This window comes from Charadrius vociferus, unplaced genomic scaffold, assembly GCF_000708025.1.
Source record: "Charadrius vociferus isolate BGI_N301 unplaced genomic scaffold, ASM70802v2 scaffold88, whole genome shotgun sequence".
NCBI classification, from domain to species: Eukaryota; Metazoa; Chordata; class Aves; order Charadriiformes; family Charadriidae; genus Charadrius; species Charadrius vociferus.
The window spans coordinates 978,101-998,379 of record NW_009649619.1 but is presented as its reverse complement, the minus strand read 5'-3'; the positions used below and the strand labels follow the sequence as shown (position 1 = coordinate 998,379).

General features: G+C 37.7%; 1 protein-coding gene across 1 annotated transcript in view; it reads right to left on the bottom strand.

Annotated features, from left to right (window-relative positions):
- Positions 1 to 1,251: 1,251 nt before the first annotated feature.
- DOK7 (docking protein 7) overlaps positions 1,252 to 20,279 on the bottom strand; it is a 66,437-nt gene continuing 47,409 nt past the window's right edge. The window contains exons 7-11 of the mRNA XM_009890545.1: positions 16,808 to 16,850; positions 7,359 to 7,424; positions 6,219 to 6,290; positions 3,084 to 3,236; positions 1,252 to 1,388 (exon numbers count right to left, since the gene is read on the bottom strand). Coding sequence (XP_009888847.1) covers positions 1,252 to 1,388; positions 3,084 to 3,236; positions 6,219 to 6,290; positions 7,359 to 7,424; positions 16,808 to 16,850 — 471 coding nt within the window. The remainder of the gene's footprint in view (positions 1,389 to 3,083; positions 3,237 to 6,218; positions 6,291 to 7,358; positions 7,425 to 16,807; positions 16,851 to 20,279) is intronic.

The following is a 20,279-nucleotide window of genomic DNA, read 5'->3' as shown; positions in this document are numbered from 1 at the left end:
GACAATGCGACACAAGAAACTAAGTCAACTTTTGAATCATACAACCTTACTGCACAAAAGCAAGATGTCAAAGACTTGTGGATAAACCCATATTACTACAGAACATCCTGTTGTGCCTCGATTCTGCAGTGTCTCTGAAAACATCACCCTCTTATACAGAACTGGTTTTATGCTATTTAGGGACAGCAGAGAATCATTCAATGGAAGTTTTAGATTCAAGGTGGATGATCTGTTTTTGATGCTGGTTTACATTAGGGATAGTTTGGGAGATATAAATAACAGACTCAGTTTTCAAAAGTGGATGTTTCTTTTGAGTATGTTGATTTTAAAATATTCTGTATGAGAAACCTGAGACCTGATTTTCAAAGTGATACCTATGTTCAACTCCAGGAAAATTGCTAAGAACTACAGGTAGTCAGTAACTATGAATCAAAGCCTATGGTGTGACACAGGGTTTTTAAGAAGAGAAGCACCGAAAATGTCCCTTCACATTACTTTGCTTTATAGACATAATTAAATTAATTAACTTGTTTATGTCTGCTCTCGTCTGTATGCATACAAATATGCACCCCTGACACTGCAGCTTTTAAATCTGAGCAACTTTAGCCAAAGCTATGGAACTCTTGGTGAGGTATAAAACTGATTTACCCATAGGTAAAGTTAAGCATGTCCATAAATAAGCATATAAATTGGATAAAATAGTGCCTGAAAAAAATCAGGCACTGAATTTTCTTGCTTTTGTAAGAGTTCATTAATATATTAATAGAGGTTTTACATATTTTATACACTCAGATATATACATATATTTTATCAGTAATGTGTACGTACATACATACATATGCACACATGCAAACATATGTGTACACTTACCAGGCACACACTCACTTTCCCTTATCTGCACACATTCAAGTTGTTTATTTTTAAAGAAAATGCCACCATTTAATAAACACTGGAATTGGTTCCAGGTTCTTCAGGGTTTTAGAATTATAGAAAAAGGTAACTTACATCTGTCATTGCATATGAAAAATAATCAGGACTTTACAACCAAACTAAAATAAAAATAAAGACCACACACACACCCCTCTTGCTACCAGCTTTCCAATTAGGAATCAAGATATTGGAATGAATCTGGTGTAAATGCAATAAGCAATGGCAGCTTTGTGTATGAATGCTTTTTACAATAAATGTGAATCTTTCGGAAGATAAATTAGTACCAGTTTATGGTGAGCCAAAAGTTCTTTCCTAGAGAGGTCATTGCTGAGCCCCTTTCTTCTTTTGCTCTAGCTCCTGCAAGCGCTCCTCCCGGCACTGCGCATGCTGCGTTCCCACTTTGTGGGCTGTCTCGGTGGCTGCAATGTCAATCTGCACATATCGGGATGATCCACTCCCTGAAATACCAAATGAAATCAAGTAAAAGACTGTAGTCCTCATATATTCCTGGGTAAAACTGACACACGGTTAAGCTATTGAAACACTTCTTCCAGAGACTTCCTAGATCACATTGGTCTGGTCTTAAAGCAAGCTCTGTAAAGGAACTAAGATGATAATCACAACTGGAAAAACAAAACCAAACCAAACCAACCAACCAAACAAACAAAAAAACCCAAACCCAAAACCTCCAAAGCTCTGTTATCTACATATTTTAGCTATCTGGTTTTCTTCAAATAAGCAAATGAAGACTTCTAGTTCTGCCCCGGGTTTGAATCTCCACCCCTACTCCTCCCAGTAGTAGACGAAATTGAACTCAGGTCTCCCACTTCTGGGAGGCTCCATCAGCAGGCTACTAGTAAGTAAATGAATAACAACTACTATTTGAAAGAAAATACCATTGTTAGGGCAGTTGGCAGGGATTGTTCTTTGTCTGGATTAGGCATTCTGTGAGCATTTACCAGATCAACCACCTTCAGCCTTTAAACAGAACCACAATTTAGTCCAATAATTGGCAATAAGGAAGATAAAAGCTGCTCGGTCTGTTCAGGAGCAGCACAGCTCTGCATAGATGCACATGTATAACTCTGGAGGCTGGGGAAAGTTTAATGTGTGAAAAAATAAAACATTTATGGTCATTAGAGCACCTTCAAAGTTATACAAGTTGAGCATAGGAGGGTAGTTGACATTTAGGAGTTTATGTCAGTTTATCGAATTTGGCTCTCCATTCTTAACGCCTTGGTTCACTGTCTTTACAATGAAGATAAAACATCACTTTTACATCTCAACAGGGTGTTGTACAGAGAATTACATTAAAATCTGGGAGAAGCTTAGAATTACCTCACTAGAGCCATATAAACAACTAAAGGGGAAGGTGCTGCATTTCAAAGTTAATAAACTTGCTGAAATTAAAAGTATACAAATTAAAATCTCAATAGCTGAAAACTATGGAAAATCCATTAATACAATGTGTGAGCAATTAAAGGCCAGATCCTGATTAAGGGCTTTCTGTAAGGAGGAATGCATCTCTAAATGACAATACATGCTAGCTATAATGCATTTTTATGTGTTAATTGCCCAAGTTAAGAATTAGAAGTAAAATACCCAGATCCAGACAACAAAACAAAAGAATAACTTAAAAAAATCGAGTACTTGGGCTGGCCTCCTCTCTGTAGCACTTTCATACCTCCTCATGGAGAGCAGATAGAAGAACACTATGTTATATTCTTAAGCATTTGCTGCATGGCTCCAGAGTCAGTATCTACAGGAGCCAGCCCTGTACACCTACATCCACAGCCCTGTTTCTGAAGCCAAGCAAGAAAAATTAAGTAAGTGTAGTCCTAATATGTGCGATGAAAATCTTGAGAACGCAAAGCAAATTACTGTCTGCCAAACTCCACAGACACAGAAATGTTCACTTGAGAGGGAGTGCACATACAATGCACCTGTCAGAGTGATGAAACCTCTTATAGAACCTCATTACTTAAAAATCTTTTCCAAAATAGTCAATAATTACAAAAACTGCCTCACAAATGTACCAGGGTTGAACTCCTCTGTTAGCAAGAGCCTATGGGTAGATGACAAATTAGGATTCCCAATCTAGTCTGCATTTACTGCTTCCTTTGCTGTTTAAACGGTATTGTAGGCTTCCTTACCTCTTATACTTGTGCTAGGCTCTTGAAGTTCCAGTTCCATGTAATGAAGCTGTTTTTTGGAAGTAGGGCTGACAGGAATATTGACATAGGTGGCTGTCTCGCTGTGGGGTCGATCTGATGCAGGGACATCAGCTGAATAACCTACTGCCCCTTCTAAAATAAGTAACACGTTATTATAGAAGCTGTTTGTGATGACCAAAGAGCATTTCATAAAAACGCAATGTTCTGTCAAATGTTCTGAAAGCAAACATTCAGCAGCAACAACTCAGCTTGCCAAATAGTACATTCCTCAGCTGTAGGTGGAACATGAGAAGACTAAGGTTTGTACAGAAAAGATCCTCAGAGACTGATCAAGTCAAGATCTGTGCAGAAGACCACAGACCATGGCTAATGATGTCACTATGTTGTGACAGAAAGCAAACACTATGCAGAAATTTTCAAACAGAAGCAACGTATGTAACACTACCTCACAGGGCTTCCAGCTCTAACTCAGGCTAGTAAAGCCTTATATGAAGAAACCTGTTCTAGGAGGATGTGAACTGTTGTATCATCTGCAAGACAGCAACCACTAGAAGTTCAGAAAGTATGTCCCAAAACCAGGGACTGAAGAACTCTTCAAAGCAAGGAGAAGGCAAGCTTGAGGAGACAATGTTGACAGCTTCCCTGCACTGAGTCGAAAAAGATAGAACGATACCAAGCAGGGACAGACCAAGTAATGAAAGACTTTAATTGCAGGGAAAAAGTAGAAGATTAAACAGTGGGAAAACCTAATAGTAAAGATCACAAGAACGCCAGAGGAAATCCCACAGAGGTTGAAGAATTTCTGCATCTAGAAATTTCTGAAAAAGAGATAGACTAACACCTATCAGGAAACAGTTCTCTATAAAGCAATTCTCACTTATAGACAACTTTTTTGTCTACCAGATGAATTCTGAAGACCTCTTCTAGTCCTACTTTCAATTATTCTAATCTTGTCAGAAGTGAAACTAAGAGACAAGGTGGGAGACCCAAATACAAACCTGTATTCCCTCTGTGCTTGTGCAAGGCTTTAAGTCACATTCTCGTTGTCCAGTTGCCTGTCCAGTCCAGTTGAAGCTCTTACCCTTAAATGCTTTCTGCTGTTAAGTCATTTTGGGACAGAGGAGTGCAGAGGAAAAATGGTATCACTTTCAGGTTCTCCCTTTCCCTGAAGGTTTCCCATTAAGCCCTTCCTTGTCCCCACATAAAACTTGTAACAACGCTTTATTTATACAAATCACTGCTTTTCTTTTCCACCCATTCAGACACTGTTGAGATGTGAATGAAGAGGCAGTAGGTGATCAAGGATTTTTAAAGCCCAGGAGAGAATGACTTCTTATATCCAGCCAACAGCAGCTGTGAATAACCATTAGGGGGAACCTTTTCTTCTTCTCAGACTGTACTATGAATAACAGAGATAACTCATAAAAAGTCAGGCAACAGTAAGAGTTATCAGAGGCTACATCAGGTTCCAGGATAATGGAATCTCTCCAGGCCTAAGCTATTTAAATGAAAGGAGTCTTACTATGCAGTCCAAAATTTTAAAAGCCTGGAAAGTTGGCCAATTTTCTGACAGATTTTCATTAAGAAAACATAGGAACATCCATGAAGTAACCGAACATTTTCCTAACCATCAGACTTCAAGTTGTTGTTCCAAAGCCAGGTGTTGGGAATAACATGAAGAGGACCAAAAGAAAAAAAAAAAATCCAACAGAAGAAATTTCTACATCCTCATCAAACATCGTTCTCAGAAATTATTCTCAATTATTCTGTCTAAAGTATTTCAAAGGAATTTGGCCTGACTATGCCAAAAGAGATTCAGCAGAACCATAGCATTGAAAACCTGCATCCCAAATAGTTACAGTTGTCAGCAAATGACAGTCTTAAGGACTAATACAGAGTCATAAATAGTCATGAAGGAAAAGATAATTTATGAGATCTTTCTATATGTTGTTAAAGTGATATATCAGGAATCTACGTGAAGTCTCCTCAAAGCTAGCTAGCATGAAAACTAGTAAACTTCTCTATAGAGCTAAATAGTTGAAAGGTTTCAGGAAGCTGAATGTCATACCCAATGCAGACAAGACAAGTGATTTCCCTGAGAACTAAAAAAAGACACATGGAGAAAAATATATTAATTGGTAGGGCTTTGTGCAAGAAAAGCAAAAGAAACACAGAGAACAAAGAAACCCTGGCAACAATCGAATATTCTTCTCAAAGGAAAAAAAAAAAAACAAACCAAGAACAAAGTGGGGCAAACTGGAATGGAAGGAAAGGAAAAGTCTTCTGTTGTTTAGTCTGTGCTGTCTTAATAAAAGCTGTGCTTTCTTTGTAAACATAGAAATATTTGGCTTTTCATTTTTCCTTCAGACAAAAAAACCCTCATTAGACACTAAAAACTGGCTTATATTTGTTTGAAGAGAAAAGTTTATTTGAAAAGCACAAAACAGTCAAAAGCTCCTCCTAAGAAAACAAGGCACACAGAGAGCGCAATGGACAAAGACAGTGCTTTCAGTGGTCCTTTCTGAGTGGACAGAGGAAGAAGATGCTTACAAGAGGGGTCAGAGGATCAGAATTTGAGATCATTAAGGAGAGAGAGTCTGGGAGAAAAACAGACCAAAAATTCACTTGGAGACATTCTGAAAGAATTGGCAGAATATGATGACTGCTTGAGGAGAGAGGGGGAAAGGTAGGAAGGAAAAAAGATAGACAAGCAAATAACAGAAGAGTAAAAGAGAAAATACAGTGTCATTGAAATGAGGAGAAAAAGGAAGAAAAATGTAGTATGACTGGGGAGGGAAGAGGAGAATGATATTTGAAACTAGTATTACAGCCTTCCTTTCAGCAAGTGTTAGTTATTCATAATTCCTACCTTATGTAGACACCATTCTCAGAAAAGTGTGATAAATAACACAGAAAGAAAACCAACACCATAAACACAGCCCTGAGATAAGTGTGTGTATGTGTGCGTGAGCACACCTGTAAAGCTGACATGTTCAAAGGGCAACACCACAAAACCAAAGATTTAAAGGAGATCATAACAAAAAAGGAAAAGGCAAAAGAAACAGGAGATGTTAGTGTCCTCTGATGCAACTGGCTGCAAAGACTTGTACTCACCAGGTTCCTCAGGGCAAGTAGGAGTTCCGGGTTCTGCAGGAAGTGTCAGCAGCTCATAACCACCTTTAGGACCTAGAATACAGGGACACCATCAACAGCTTTGGATTTAGGAATTTGCATAATGAAAACAAAGCATATCATTTTCTAGTTATGACTAGTAACTTTCTAATCTGAATAATACTGAAAAGTCTCAGAAAGTATAAACAGTGGCTGCTGTTGACTTTTCTGTGATGGTGATGCCAGCATTTTCTAATGAGTGCAACAGCAAGGAAATAAACTTTAGGACATTTTTACAAGTATTCACACTGAGGGCCACTGAAGTCAACAGTGTGTTTTGCTGTACATCGATGTGGGAGCAAAGCTGTCTTGAACGTATGAATCAGGGAGAAGTGAGTGGGTGATCTTGGGAGCATCTGGAAGACTCTTGTTAAAATTCCACCTCCAGCATGATGGCTAACTTCTTGATTTCTGACAAAGCTCTGTGGAGAATGCTTAAACTAGCCCTTCCAAAGATAACTTTGCTTTCCAAGTGCAAATCGTCATCTTTGCAAGGAGCCAGGTTGCACAACATCATGGGTCCTTCCAGAGCACTAAGCTGAAAAAAGATGCCCAGGTTCCCTCATGATTTCAGACTCCACCCCAGTTCAAACAAGGCAAGGAAAAATGCTATGCCCGTAGATTGAACATACTGGGATAAATTCTGAATGACAAACACTCACAATTGCATCTGCTGGTGTTGTTTCTTTCTCCACTATCACAAAGAAGTATCTTTCAATGTGGTGGGGTTTTTTTCCCACCACCTCATTGCTAGGGTACAGGATTTCTCATGGCCTGAGGTGGGGTTTTTTGGTGGGTGCCCTTTGTTAGAGTGCTGGCAGCATTTTACTGCTGTGAATAAGATTACTGCCTGTGCTCTGACACTTATCTCATCTGTCACTGCCTCTTCTAAACTTATCCCATCTGTCAATGCCTTTCTAACAAAAAACCTGCAAAGCAAAAAACCCAAAGAAATATGTAAGTCTTACAATAGGGAGTCAAACCATATATTACCTTTAACATTTTCTGAAGTTTAAAATAATTTAAGTTTAAATTAATTTAAATTTACATGCGCACACATACCTCATAACCACTTACACTTACCAGCTTGGAGACTGTGCCCTCTAAGTACTTTCAAAGTCCCAGAAGCTGCCATGACAGAAGCACCACCTGTTTTCAAAGAGAGATATTCACATGAAATCTAAATACCTGTTGCTATTATTAGATATCTGCTGTGCATCAGCATTTTTAGTACATGTTTCTGAAACATCAAGAAAAATTTCAATAAGAAGTAGAAGTCATTGTTCTTCATTTAAGCAATATTCTTTTTTTTTTTTTTTTTTTGCTAAATTCTTTATCCTGATATTGTGGCATTATAATCTAATTTTGTTGTCTCCATTCTTTATAAAGAAGGGATGCCTTCTATAAAAGTTCAGAATACTGGCCTCCCTGTTTGCGGTGAGTACTACCTTACAGAGATAGTCGTCTTGAACCGAGATGTAAAATGGTGATGAAAACTGAGTGGGGAGTTGCCTTTGCAATCCATAATGCAGCTCTGGCAACCACAAAGTTTGAAGTGTTCATTAAAATCCCATCAGACTGGATCCAAAACCTATTAAAGTTAATGGGAAGAACTGTATCACACTTCAGTAGTCCACCATCCAGTTTTAGACATGTGTGCATACACTGGGGCAGGGTGGAGGGTAGGCGAAGGACCCAGCTTCCATGGGGTTTGAATCCAGGTCATCACTGGTTCTTGTGAAGTGCCATTCCAAGTGCTACAGCCAGGAAAGCTTTACTGAGGGCATGCCAGGTGGCACAGTCAGTCGCCTTTCCCCAGCCCTGTTCAGATCAGCAGTAAGCTGTCCCAGGTACAGTGTCAGACACGGAAGTTTAAGGGAACAAGAGCTAGCAATTTGGAAACCGATAGAGTGATGTACATGTATCAGTGGTACGCTTCTAGCAGGAATAGTGTGGCCAGCAGGACTAGGGAAGTGATCATCCCCCCTGTACTTGGCACTGGTGAGGCCACACCTCAAATGCTGGTTTCGGTTTTGGGCCCCTCACTGCAAGAAAGACATTGAGGTGCTGCAGCGTGTCCAGAGAAGGGCAACGAAGCTGGCGAGGGGTCTGGAGCACAAGTCTTATGAGGAGGGGCTGAGGGAACTGGGGTTGTTTAGTCTGGCTAAAAGGAGGCTGAGGGGAGACCTTAGCACTCTCTACAACTACCTCAAAGGAGGTGGTAGTGAGGTGTGGGTCAGTCTCTTCTCCCAAGTAACAAGACAAAATGGTCTCAAGTTGCACCAGGGGAGGTTTAGATTGTAAAATAGGGAAAAGTTCTTCACCAAAAGGGTTGTGAAACACTGGAACAGGCTGCCCGGGGAAGTGTTTGAGTCACCATCCCTGGAGGTAGATGTAACACTTAAGGAGATGGTTTAATGGGGCTTGGCTGTGTAGGTTTAAAGTTCAATGACCTTAAGGGTCTTTTCCAACCTAAATGATTCTATGATTCTATGTGGTGTGGTTTGTCTACATACACATATCCCTTCTTTCTTTAACCAGCAAACCAATCAGCATTATGCCTACCTGTTCGGTTAACATTATCACTATCCAGCTGTGAATGTCTTGTCTCTATTGTTGTCACCATGGGCACCTTAATCAAAATGAGTGGCATTTATTTCCTCACATGAATAATTTCAAGGGAACTTCTTGTGCAAGTCAATGTTACTTAACAGAAATAAGGTGGGAGGCTTTGCTTATGAGGAACCCTGCCACTGGTGACAGGGCAGCTGTGTCTTGTGCTGCTGGGTGTTGGGGATCAGGTATAAAATTAACGCTCTTTTCTACAGTGATGAATAGTCTCTGAGCAGGTGAGACACTTCTCTGCAAATTGTTTTTAAAATAGCATCCAAAAATTACTGTGATTCTTACACAACATGAACAAATTCTATGAGATAAAATAGCAGTTTCAAATACCTAAGAAATATGGATGACATAGGAACCTAAAGAAAGTGGCCATATCTTAATTTTTCCCCTGCATAAGTGATACATTCACAGATTTTTTTCTAATCCTAATAATTTCCACGTTTATAAAATTATTCTTATACTTTTATAAAGTAAAACTAAACAAAAGCATTTTAATGAGGAAAATGGATTAAAAAATAATAAACACCTATTTCAAAACTGCACAACTGAACCTTTAGTTTTGGGTACATGAAAGTATATATAAGGTAATCCAAGGGTACAATTTTCAAGCATACAGTACCGACAAACTGATTTTGTAGTTTAACAAATGAGATCAGATTGTAGAATCTTTACATACTCTGGTGAGGACTTAACCACTAAAAATATTGTTCAAAATCTTGTTTTTAACAAGACTGCTGATAGAAATAAATATAAAAACAAGACACAAAGTATGATGCTCTGGACTGGCTGGTTTACTTATTTTCCTTTTTCTCACCCCAGAACATCCTGTCTCTGCATTATTAAGAATTTCAGAATGTGCTTTATGCAACTGAAAGCCTTACCTTACTTTGAAGATTATACCTATATGCTATTTGCAACTTCATCATAAAACTGGTGTGGGATATTTTTCTCCCTCAAAGACTTATTGTAATTCAGTAGAAATCATTCCAGAGGAAACACAAATTTTTAAGCAACATTTTTAGGATGTTGCACACATCAGGAAAAGGAAAGGAGATTTAAAACAATAAGATATTCCAAACCATTTATGGTCAGTTAAAGTTTTCCCATTTGTATTTGGTTTAAAAGAACTATGTTAATGCTTCAGGATTTGACCTGTTGCATTTTCTTCGTTTTCAAATCTGGCAACTAACAAATATTTACATAGTCAAATCTCTCATGGAATTTTTTTGAAGCTTTGAACTGCGTCACATAAACACATGTCAACAGAGATCGACCTAGATTTTTTCTTCCTTCTTTACATCGACCATGTAAACTGGTTTGTTTCTTATTTATGAATCCTAGGATAACACTTGCAGGAATGGAAAAAACAAGTTAGCAAGATAAATTTCCAAACATATAAAGCATCCAGCAGGAGACAGATGCTCCCTTCCACCACTCTTTTTCTCTTACAAGGGCTTGTTAAGAATAACTTTTTCAGTTTCCCCTGCAATCCGGTTCTGTGCGGCTGACTCGCTCAAGTTTTTGTTAAAACTGAGTAGCTCATCAAGAGAGTTATTCCTGCTCTACTTTTCTCAATGTGTAAGAGGAAGAAGATATTCAAAATGTGACAAAATGAAAACATGCTGCAGAATTTGCATTCCTACATACGATTAGACTCAAATGTCTGATGTATCCCAATGAAGACAACCGCTATTTGAAACATTTTTCTAACTTGATAGTCATTTCTTTATGCCCATTCTTCAAAAATAAGCACAGTTTACAGCACACGTGCACAAGAAAGAGCCATGAAAAAAAATTAACAAATGATAGGGAAGCTGGAATACACACTATAAACTAAGCTCAGAGAGTTTACACTTTCAAATCCTGTCACCTACCATTACGTGTCCAGTGAGCAGACACATGCAACAATACGCTGCATTTATCAAGTGATCACTTCTCACTGCCCAGCCTCTACTTTGCCTTCACAGAGTAGACCACAAACTCTGCAGGTCTGGGCTATTACATTTGCTGACAAGGAGTCAGGACAGAAGAAAACACTATGCTCTGCAATAAATTCTTGCTTCTTATTGAATTAAAACTACCTTTATGATGAAGTACTTTGACCCACTCAGCTCAGCAACGTTTTCATCTCCTCCTTTGAAAACAGATATCTTGCTTAAAAGAGCATCCAAAACCAAGAGCTACTGATTGATGGGAGAAATACTCCAAGTACACCAGGAGGTTTTTTCATGTAAATATAATAAAAGACTTCCTGGAGCTGTATAATTGCCCTATAAAACTTCCCTAGGTTTGTTACTCTTCTATTTTCAAAGGAATCTCATGTATTTTCTACTATACAAATGGCCTTATCTGCAATACATAAAAGCTGAAGGGGATGCTTAAAAATGCTTACTTGATCTCCAGATTTCACCGTATTTGGAAATGCCTCCTCTCTCTCTAACAGTCAACTTCAGAAATAGTAGAATCACTCAAAATTAGAAATGCATTCAAGCACAGTATCTGCTGAAATATTGCTCCAAAAAGATGCCTGTTTAGTGTGTCCAAAAAAATCAGAGGATCTAATTACCTCCAGCTATTATTCATCGTCCCACGCTGTAGGTCCACTCCAGCCCAGCCTCCCATCCGTAAAAATGCAAGTGTTAAGCTAGAATCATGACTATTTTCCTGTACCAGGAAACAGTGTCTGTTCTTTGAAAAATATCCTTCAAGGATGCTTTATATACATTTGCTCCAAAAATCTTGATGCATCTGAAGCTCAGGATCTACATTGGCTAAGAATGAAGATCACATACTGATTGTTCTTAATAGAAAAAAAAAAAAAAAAAGCTGAAATAATCGCTATGTTTGCAAACAGGGTTCCTCACCTTCGTGCTCTAGAAGGCTGAGGTATGTACTTTCCCCACATTTCAGTTGTCAGAGGAGGCATGGGGAAACAAATCAGGAATACAGAAAAGGCAGAAGTAGAGGGTCACTGTGACATGGACTTACCACCTTGTGTCACCCCCAAAACAGGGAAAAGGAACCTGCTTAACCTGCTCAGCACAGAGGATGAAGCAGCAGCATTTGGATCATTCACTAGCATAGGGTTTCACCACAGTGGCTTTTTTTTTTTTTCCCCCTCCTGTCAGGCCCTAGTAATTCAGAGAGTCACCGAGGGCAAGGTTTAGCTTGTAAATGCAATACGTATTTTAATCACCTTACTTAAGCCACTTTTTCTGAGCTCCTATTTTTCTTCCCCTACAGAATTATTTTGAGTACACTTGTAAAACAGACCACAATCAAGAAAGAGCATGTCATATTATGGCAGGGGTTTATTAATCATTTTCTCGTTATAATAATGCTCTTCTATTACAGTGTTTAGCCCTATGAGGTATGACATATTTACAGTGGCCACTGTTCAGCACACAGTCCTTTACTGGCTCAATAAAAGTAACATAGAGTACTTTGTCTTCCTACATCTGAAGAGCTGGCAACACATTTCCGAAAAAAAAACTCGTGAATTATAAAATATTTTCAACCTAAGCAACAACAACCAACACAATACGGCCCAGATTCTTCTTTCTCGCTGCTCTCAATTAATTCCTTGAAAGCTTATTCCTAAGCTTGGAATAGAAGTATCAGGCTGCATAGGTTCACAATACAATTTTAAAAATGCATGAAAGAAAGCCTGTTTTTCCATCATAAAAGCTAAGCTGTCAAACAGCTGAGTTCGTTTTCAGCATCCATCACCTGTTAAATACTTAATTTTATTCTTTCTTTTTATCTCCGTACCTTGACTCCCTATCTACCTAAGAACAATTTAACAGAGATACAATGTTCGTAATCAGCATTCAGCTGACATTTCAGATGAATTCCAATCCACAGCATTGTTTTATGTTTATTCTCTAATTCATCCCCCCCGAACGTTTCCCGTCAAGCATTGTGTAAGTTTGGTATTACAAGCAAAGTGATTGTCAGATAGCAAGAGTGTCTGTGGCAATGCTGATGAATTTGCTGCTGTGGAATATGGGAAAAAAAATGGAACTGCACAGGCAAAAATAAAAGAAAAGAGAATTTAAAAGTCACAAAACTTAACAATATTGAAGTATGTTGCTTCCACTGGAGAATATTTGTTAACTTACTTTCCCACTCAGCTATTGATTTTTGTGATGCCAGAGCCTTCAGCACAGAAGAGGGAGATCACACCTCCCACTATAGATGTGTAATTTGAGTGCTGAAATTCCCAAAGCTGGGTCTGGCTCTTGGGAATGCCCAGGCAATCAGCTTCCCTGTAGCTAATAGGAAGGGACAAAAGTTTCTGAAATATGATGCATAAAGCCTGCATGAAACGTCATCTCCAGGGATTGCATAGGGACTCTAAGTACTTCTGCAAACTCATTCCAGCTCCCAATTTAGCCTCTCTAAAATAGGAGTCTTGGGACTCAGACTGCTCGGTTCACTTGGAAGAGCTGGCAACCAAGGATGGAAATAGTTGCATTTTTTCCCTCCCTACCAAACAACTTCATGGTTTAAACGTCATTGATAAAACGTGAGAAATGTTACGGAGTTCTACTCAACTGAGAAAATACAAATATTTCAGAAGAGAGCATGAAGACATTATAAGTAAGGGCTGGAGGTTCCTTACTAAGCTGTTGCAATGAAATAGAGAAGAGCACAAGTTTTAAGTAACAGGCCTAAATCACAGGGAGAAACACTGCAATTGTTAGGAAATACATTCTAAATGTAAGACTAGCAAAGGACTTCATATGACTTAAGGTGGATTAAGGATTCTCATTGCAGAACATGCTAAACAAACATCTCTCAGACAAACACACAGAAGTATATCCCAACGGCAGGGCAGAGGTTTGAGCTAGTGCCTTCAGCCCTGTTTTTCCTACAGTACTTTGATTTATAGTACCAGAAAGATAATCAAGATAATGATGAGCTCTTCAGCTCACCATTCTGTGAAGGAATGTGCTGTCTTTTGGTTCCACCTCTCAACACTGAATGTGCATCTCGTTTGTGATCCCTTAATTCAAAACACAGAAGCAGCTCCTGAGAAAAGGACCTATGTATATATCTCTGCAATTGCATCCACTAGATCATGCTACAGAATTTCTTAAGCATCCATGAGAAACTCTGTATAGGTCCCATGAGAACTTCTTAGACCAAATGTACTAAACTCAGGTGCCTCCAGAATCCAGCAGTCTCAGAAATCAGGAAATCTGAATCACATTTTTGAACCTCTGTCCCGTCATGGTATTTTAAGGTCCATAATAACCACAAATGCAGTCTATTATACTTAAGAGCCAGCATTCCGACATCATACAGCTCCAAAGAATCCCTTACCTTGATCTGTACTACAAAGCTATGATAACAATACGAACACTTTCCTCCTACAAATGCAAGCAATCTAATTCAGTCTCTCTTTCTAATCAGTCTTTACAAAGTTATTTATAACAAAGGCAACTAAATTATTTAAACTAGAATTAAATTATTCACCCCCACTTGTTTTTTTGATCTAGTAATACAATTCAGAATTGTTGCTGCATTTATCAACACTTTCAGCTTGCCATTACTTAGACACATTTCTCTGAGTTGCTGAGTCTATGCTCAGTGTATATCTAACTAACAGTAGAAAGGGAATATCACCCACATTCACTACCAATAAACCGAAAAATATTTAAAGAATTTATCCTGATTCTTTAACTCCAGTTCTTGCTACAGAACTGAGGCATTAAAGGGCTACATGTGGGCACCTGTAGCACTGGAAGAAGTGGGTTTGCATTTGTACAGTGTATTTGAATAAAAATACAATACAGTCCTTTCTGTGATAAAAAAAAGGAATCTGATTATGACTAACTAGACTGCTACACTAGCAAACATTATAACTGTGCATTGGGTCATTGTACAATCATTCATACTAGTAAAGGTATCTTGCTGTGCACATGTGCAAGACAGATTTTGAAAGTAGTTACCTCAAATTAGTGTGCCCTTGTGTCATCCTCAGCAATGGATTAAAAAATCATAATAGAGAAACCTAGAAAAGTTCTAATGCTGTTCCTTTAGTCCAACAGAACTGTTTGAATAACTGCTCAGCACCCAGGAACCTTCAGTTAACGGCTTGGATTAAAGATGGTGGAAACAAAACCTTCAAAGGCTACAGTATTATTTTAAAAGCTTTGTAATGTCAAGTTCAATTATACTTGAAATGTTCACATGTATAAAAGACAATACTTTAAAATGAAATATCTGAGGGTAATAAAAATGCGACAAGACATAAAAAACGTGGGGTCTGTTTGTATTTTGAAAAATAATGTAGTAGTGAAGAATAAAGTTCTACAGGTTTATGAGAGCATCTAAGAGATGAAACCCCACAAAGATAGCTAAAAACTTCAGTCAACAGGCTTTAGATGCTGCATTTATACTTATTCCAACAAGTATTCAGTTCTTTTCTTAAACAATATTTACCCAGTGTACCAGACATGAAAACCCACCCACTCAAATTTCTTCACTCTTATATCTTCCCTTTCTGTTGATCTAAAAATCTGTCCTATATTTCTACATTTGCAATTTGCTTAATGATAGGTTTTATCAAAACATCTATTTCCTTCATCTGCGTGAATAGTCTGAGATTAAGTTTTTGTCAGATATTATTTTCATCCACAATTAATTTGCCACTGAATCTAATGCAGAAATAATACTGTGCCCACCACACACAGCTATAGACCCAAGTTCCCCTGTATTTACACACACTTTAATCATAAGTGCTTTGGTTTCTGTGGGTTGATTAGAGGACTAGAAACCTGAGTACTAGAAGGAAAGATAAAATTAGAGTTAACGATCCAATTTGTGCTTCTACTTACACATCTATAAATCAAGACTAATTCTACTGACTCGAGTGGAATAACTAGGAACAAGATCTGCTAAATGCTTCTGGATTTTCTCCTGCTAAGACAGACAAAGGAATAGAGTTACTTATGACCTTCTCCAGAGACACCTCCCGATCCTAGGTATCTTACTGGGTTTGTTCACACAAGTATCAACCAGCTGTACTTCTTTACGTATTTGCCAAGGTTTTAAAAAGTAATAATGAAACCCAAGCACAAAAAGCTGTTCTATGTCTCTTGGAAGCAGGCAATCTGGTAATTTAATGGATTTACTGAATTATCAGGTAAACAGTTTAAGGAATATAAAGATGTTTAAGACATTAAACAATTTCTTTGTGCGGATGTCTCAAAGGAACAAAATGGAGACAGTACAAAAAACCAAAGGCTTATGAAATGTTATCTTTGGAGTAAAACGATGATACAAAGGGTGCCAGACTAGTTTGGCTACATCAGAGAACTCCAAATGACCAACACATTCTACTGATGGGCAGATTTACAACGCAAAGACAGACAGCATGTTACCTTTGCCTAAATAATCTTTCCAGGCCTGAAACTTAGCTTCCTCTCTTTACGGACTTGTCTGTTGGTCAGTAGTCCCACTGACATGAGAGAAGCATCTCCATATTGTCTCTGGTAAGGAAGTATTCCTGTGGTTCTGTATTATTTAGAAAATTTGGTATATACGCTGAATGTATAAATCAAGTTTCCCCTTGGTGTTAGTATAGCCTAAAAAGAACACTTTCTTGATGTTCTTCAACTACCTAAGTAGAAAAAGCACTACACAACTTTATATGGAAACTGACAACTTTGCACCTCTTTAGATTACAAAAGGAAGGGAAAACAAATACATTAATTTTTGCCACCAAAGATACCACAAATTATAATGTATTTCATAATATTCAGTCATGAATTGCAACAGCAAAACCACCCACAAACAGGATACCTCTCAATATAGCCTTCCATAAATCTGTTTCTCTCATCACAATTTGGGACTTAAGTGTTATTCTTTAACAAAGCAAATAACTAAATGGCTCCTACCTGATATAGCTGGTAAGACTCCAGACTGTAATATTGCTGTTCCCTAAAGAAAACAGAAAATTTTAGAATGAAAAATCTTTACAAGAAATAGAAACTTGACAAAATATAGGAAATCACCATCACAAAAGCTCGACACATGGTTTTAAAATCCAGAACAGACACAAAGGTGTTCAGACTTACAGGTGTTCAGAACATGCATAAATTGCAAAGCCTTTGTGTACCTTAGTAAAGGCTAATTAAATTGACTTTGGGCGCTTTGCAGTAACTGTAGCAGGCATGGTGAAGCTTAGCACTATTGAACCAGTCTTGAACTAAACAGCAAAAAGCAAGAAAATTTGATATTCAGAGGCAGATGAGACTAAGTTGGAGTAACATGTAAATTAAGGCCATGCCTATATTTGCTTAAAATGGTAGGTGCTGTGAACAGACCAAAGCCTGGTGTGCTTCTGACTCAGGTCCATAACACTAACATATTTTATCCTTTAATTCAGAGTGCCTACAAATACTGCTTGTGACATCAGAGTCTTTCTAGAAAAGCTTTGTGTCATCTCGGATGCTTGACTTTGCCCGTACCGTGTTGGTACAACGGCAGCTAGGGCACATCAAAGCAGTCAGGCAGAGAGTACCAGCACCCATTCACACTTAAGAGTGTGTTCCCAAATATGCTGGCAGGCCAGGTTTCTCCCCAGCTACATACTATCTGTGTCAATCAAAGCTGATCTGGAGGAAGCTCTGGCACTTCCATCTCCAGATGGTATCAAGGCTGCTCCTGCACTGCAACATCAAGCCAGTCTGGTCTGTGCTGCTGACCAGCACGCTGCCAAAGAGATGTCTTTTACTTCTGTGACCTTGGTGGGAACAAGAATTCATCATCACGAATCTTTTTTTTTCTTTTTTTTTTTTTTTTTGATAAATAAATGTGTCTTCTGGATTTTGAAGTGGAAAAACACTATATACCTATTCGAGCTGAGTAATAACACTGCTCAATTCCAAAGCAATAAAATTCCATTTTATATAACACCTGACAGTAGTTTTCTTCACCTAAATACACATACTCGTGATCTCTGATAACTCTCCATTTCCTATGCTTTCTTATAAAGCGGTGGCTTTTTCAGACACACTCAGGACTTTACATATACTTTACATACACTTTACATACATCTTTGCCCTATACAGGCACTGTGTTGACTTCTCAAAATTTCTCAACAGGAAAAAAAAAATAGATTATTTACCTATTAATCCATGTAGAAGTTCAATTCTAATACTAATTCCTGCACACCATTTTCTTAAGGCAAACATACTAATACATAAAGCTCATTACATGTAACCATCACAAAAAACTTTCAGAGCTATCAGCTAGATCCAACTTCAGTTAAAGTAGGTGGAAAGGCTTTTTTTGGTTTTCATGGACCTTGCAATGAACCAGAAAAAGATTGGAAAATATTACACTGATTCCATTTCAGCCAATAGAAATATATTAGAAGACCTTAATTGGAACAATTAGGGGAGGGAGGTGGTGTAAGATTTTTTATAAAATACAGTTTTGAAATCTGCAACACAGAACAACTTTCAACAGTGGAATAACACAGGACATATGGGATGTTCTGCCTGATCCAACTGCAAACATGGAATCTACAGCTTCAGTATTTACTTGAGCTTTTGTTAGCTGAATATTTTAATATATGAGACACTGAATTTGAGCAACTGTTTAGAGTAGAACTGGAAGGGAGGCGGCAGAAATCAGAAATATGGTCAAGATCTCATCTCTGAAACAGAAAAATCATCCCACAGCATTTCAGAAAAGGAGCACTTCATTAATTTAACCATAGTGGATGTTATTTGTTTCTATTGTTACTGTGTGCCACCACAGAAGTTGCTGCTTTCATTTGAGGAATATGCAGAAGTATCTGCACCAATGAAGGACAGAGGACTTCATGGTCCATTATGAGCAATATTCTGTATATTTAGGTAACAGTATTTTCCCATTGCCATAGAACTTCTATGGCATTTTGTCACTATTATTTACAGTAGACTTGAAAAAATGCTTTTTTCCTGCCTCCAGTATCTTGTTAGTGGTTTACTAATACAGAATATCAAAAAATTATTTCCCCAACTTCAGTTATGTCTGTGGATGTAAAGCAGATTATGCTGCTTCTGAAGGTCGCATCTGCTATCTTACTTAATAGGAAAGAAAGCAGCAGACTGCAGTGTTGAAATGTATAAAATTCAAATCTTGCTAATGAGAAAGGATCTCACAACTTTCTGCCAACTTTTTTTGCTTTTAAAAATAAAGCGCTTTTTTTGTTGTTGTAATTTGTGGGGTATGAGGGGGAACTGTATGTTACATAGTTCACAAAGTCAATCAAAAATTGTTTTGGGAAGGGAAAAAAAATACCTTTATCTTCCTCATCTCTGCCTCTAGATTCATTAATCTGCACAGCCTTGCTGTCATGATGCGCGAAACTAGATAGCAAGTTGGAAAAATATCTAACTCTCTTTCCATAAATGCATTAGACATCAGATTACCTTAAATTGTCGCAAAAACATAGATAGAAATGAAGTAGAGAAAGCAGAAAACCTGAAAGGAAATTGAAAGCTCTTTGAAGAAAGGATGGCATTTTGATTCCTTGTTTACACATAATCTCCCAGAGAGGAGTCCTCTTTTATCATTACAGAAGTTACAAGCAACAGTAATGCAAAGAAACAAAGAATAAACTGAATATTTTTATAATGATTGGGTTTCTTCTCACCTTATAACAAAATTATTTGCAAAATAGCATACACTCCTACTTGCTAAACAGCTCTGCTCCCCCTGTAAATTCAAGCTATAACTACTTGATTTACTTGCAAATTAAGTTTTGCTGTTTTTTCCCTCCTCTCAGTGTTGCACAAGTATAGCAATTCTGCAAGAATCAGGATTAAAAAGTCGGCAATGCTGAACTATTAAAAACATTTCAGTTGCAGAACCTTTTTTTTTTTTGGTCATGTGCTGCTTAATGCAAGTTAAAATCAATCAGCAGAGCTTTTTGACCTCTGAATGTGAGTAAGAATTCAAACCACCATTTGCCTTTTATTCTGTGCATCATATATGACATGGAAATAACTGAAAATTAAAGAGATCCTTTTGTTAACATAGGTATAGTTTGTTCAACAATAGAGTCTTATTTCACGCCTGGAAATCCTAGTCACTCTTACAAAATAAATTCTGAAAAGTTTTTCATAAAAATGTACAAATTAGGTAAGACAAGAAAATTGATAAAGGCTAGACAGGTAATATCAAATGAATATACTTTCAAGGTGATTATTAGAAGATTAGATTATACTTGTGAAAGAAAGATGCAACAATCAAACAGAAGTTCGATGTGTGAAATTACATCAGATGTTGGACACTGATAAAATATCACTGAAACTATAGTAAATAGACAAAAGACAACAAATAAATCAAAGAATCAGATGTGATTAGATAAAAAAA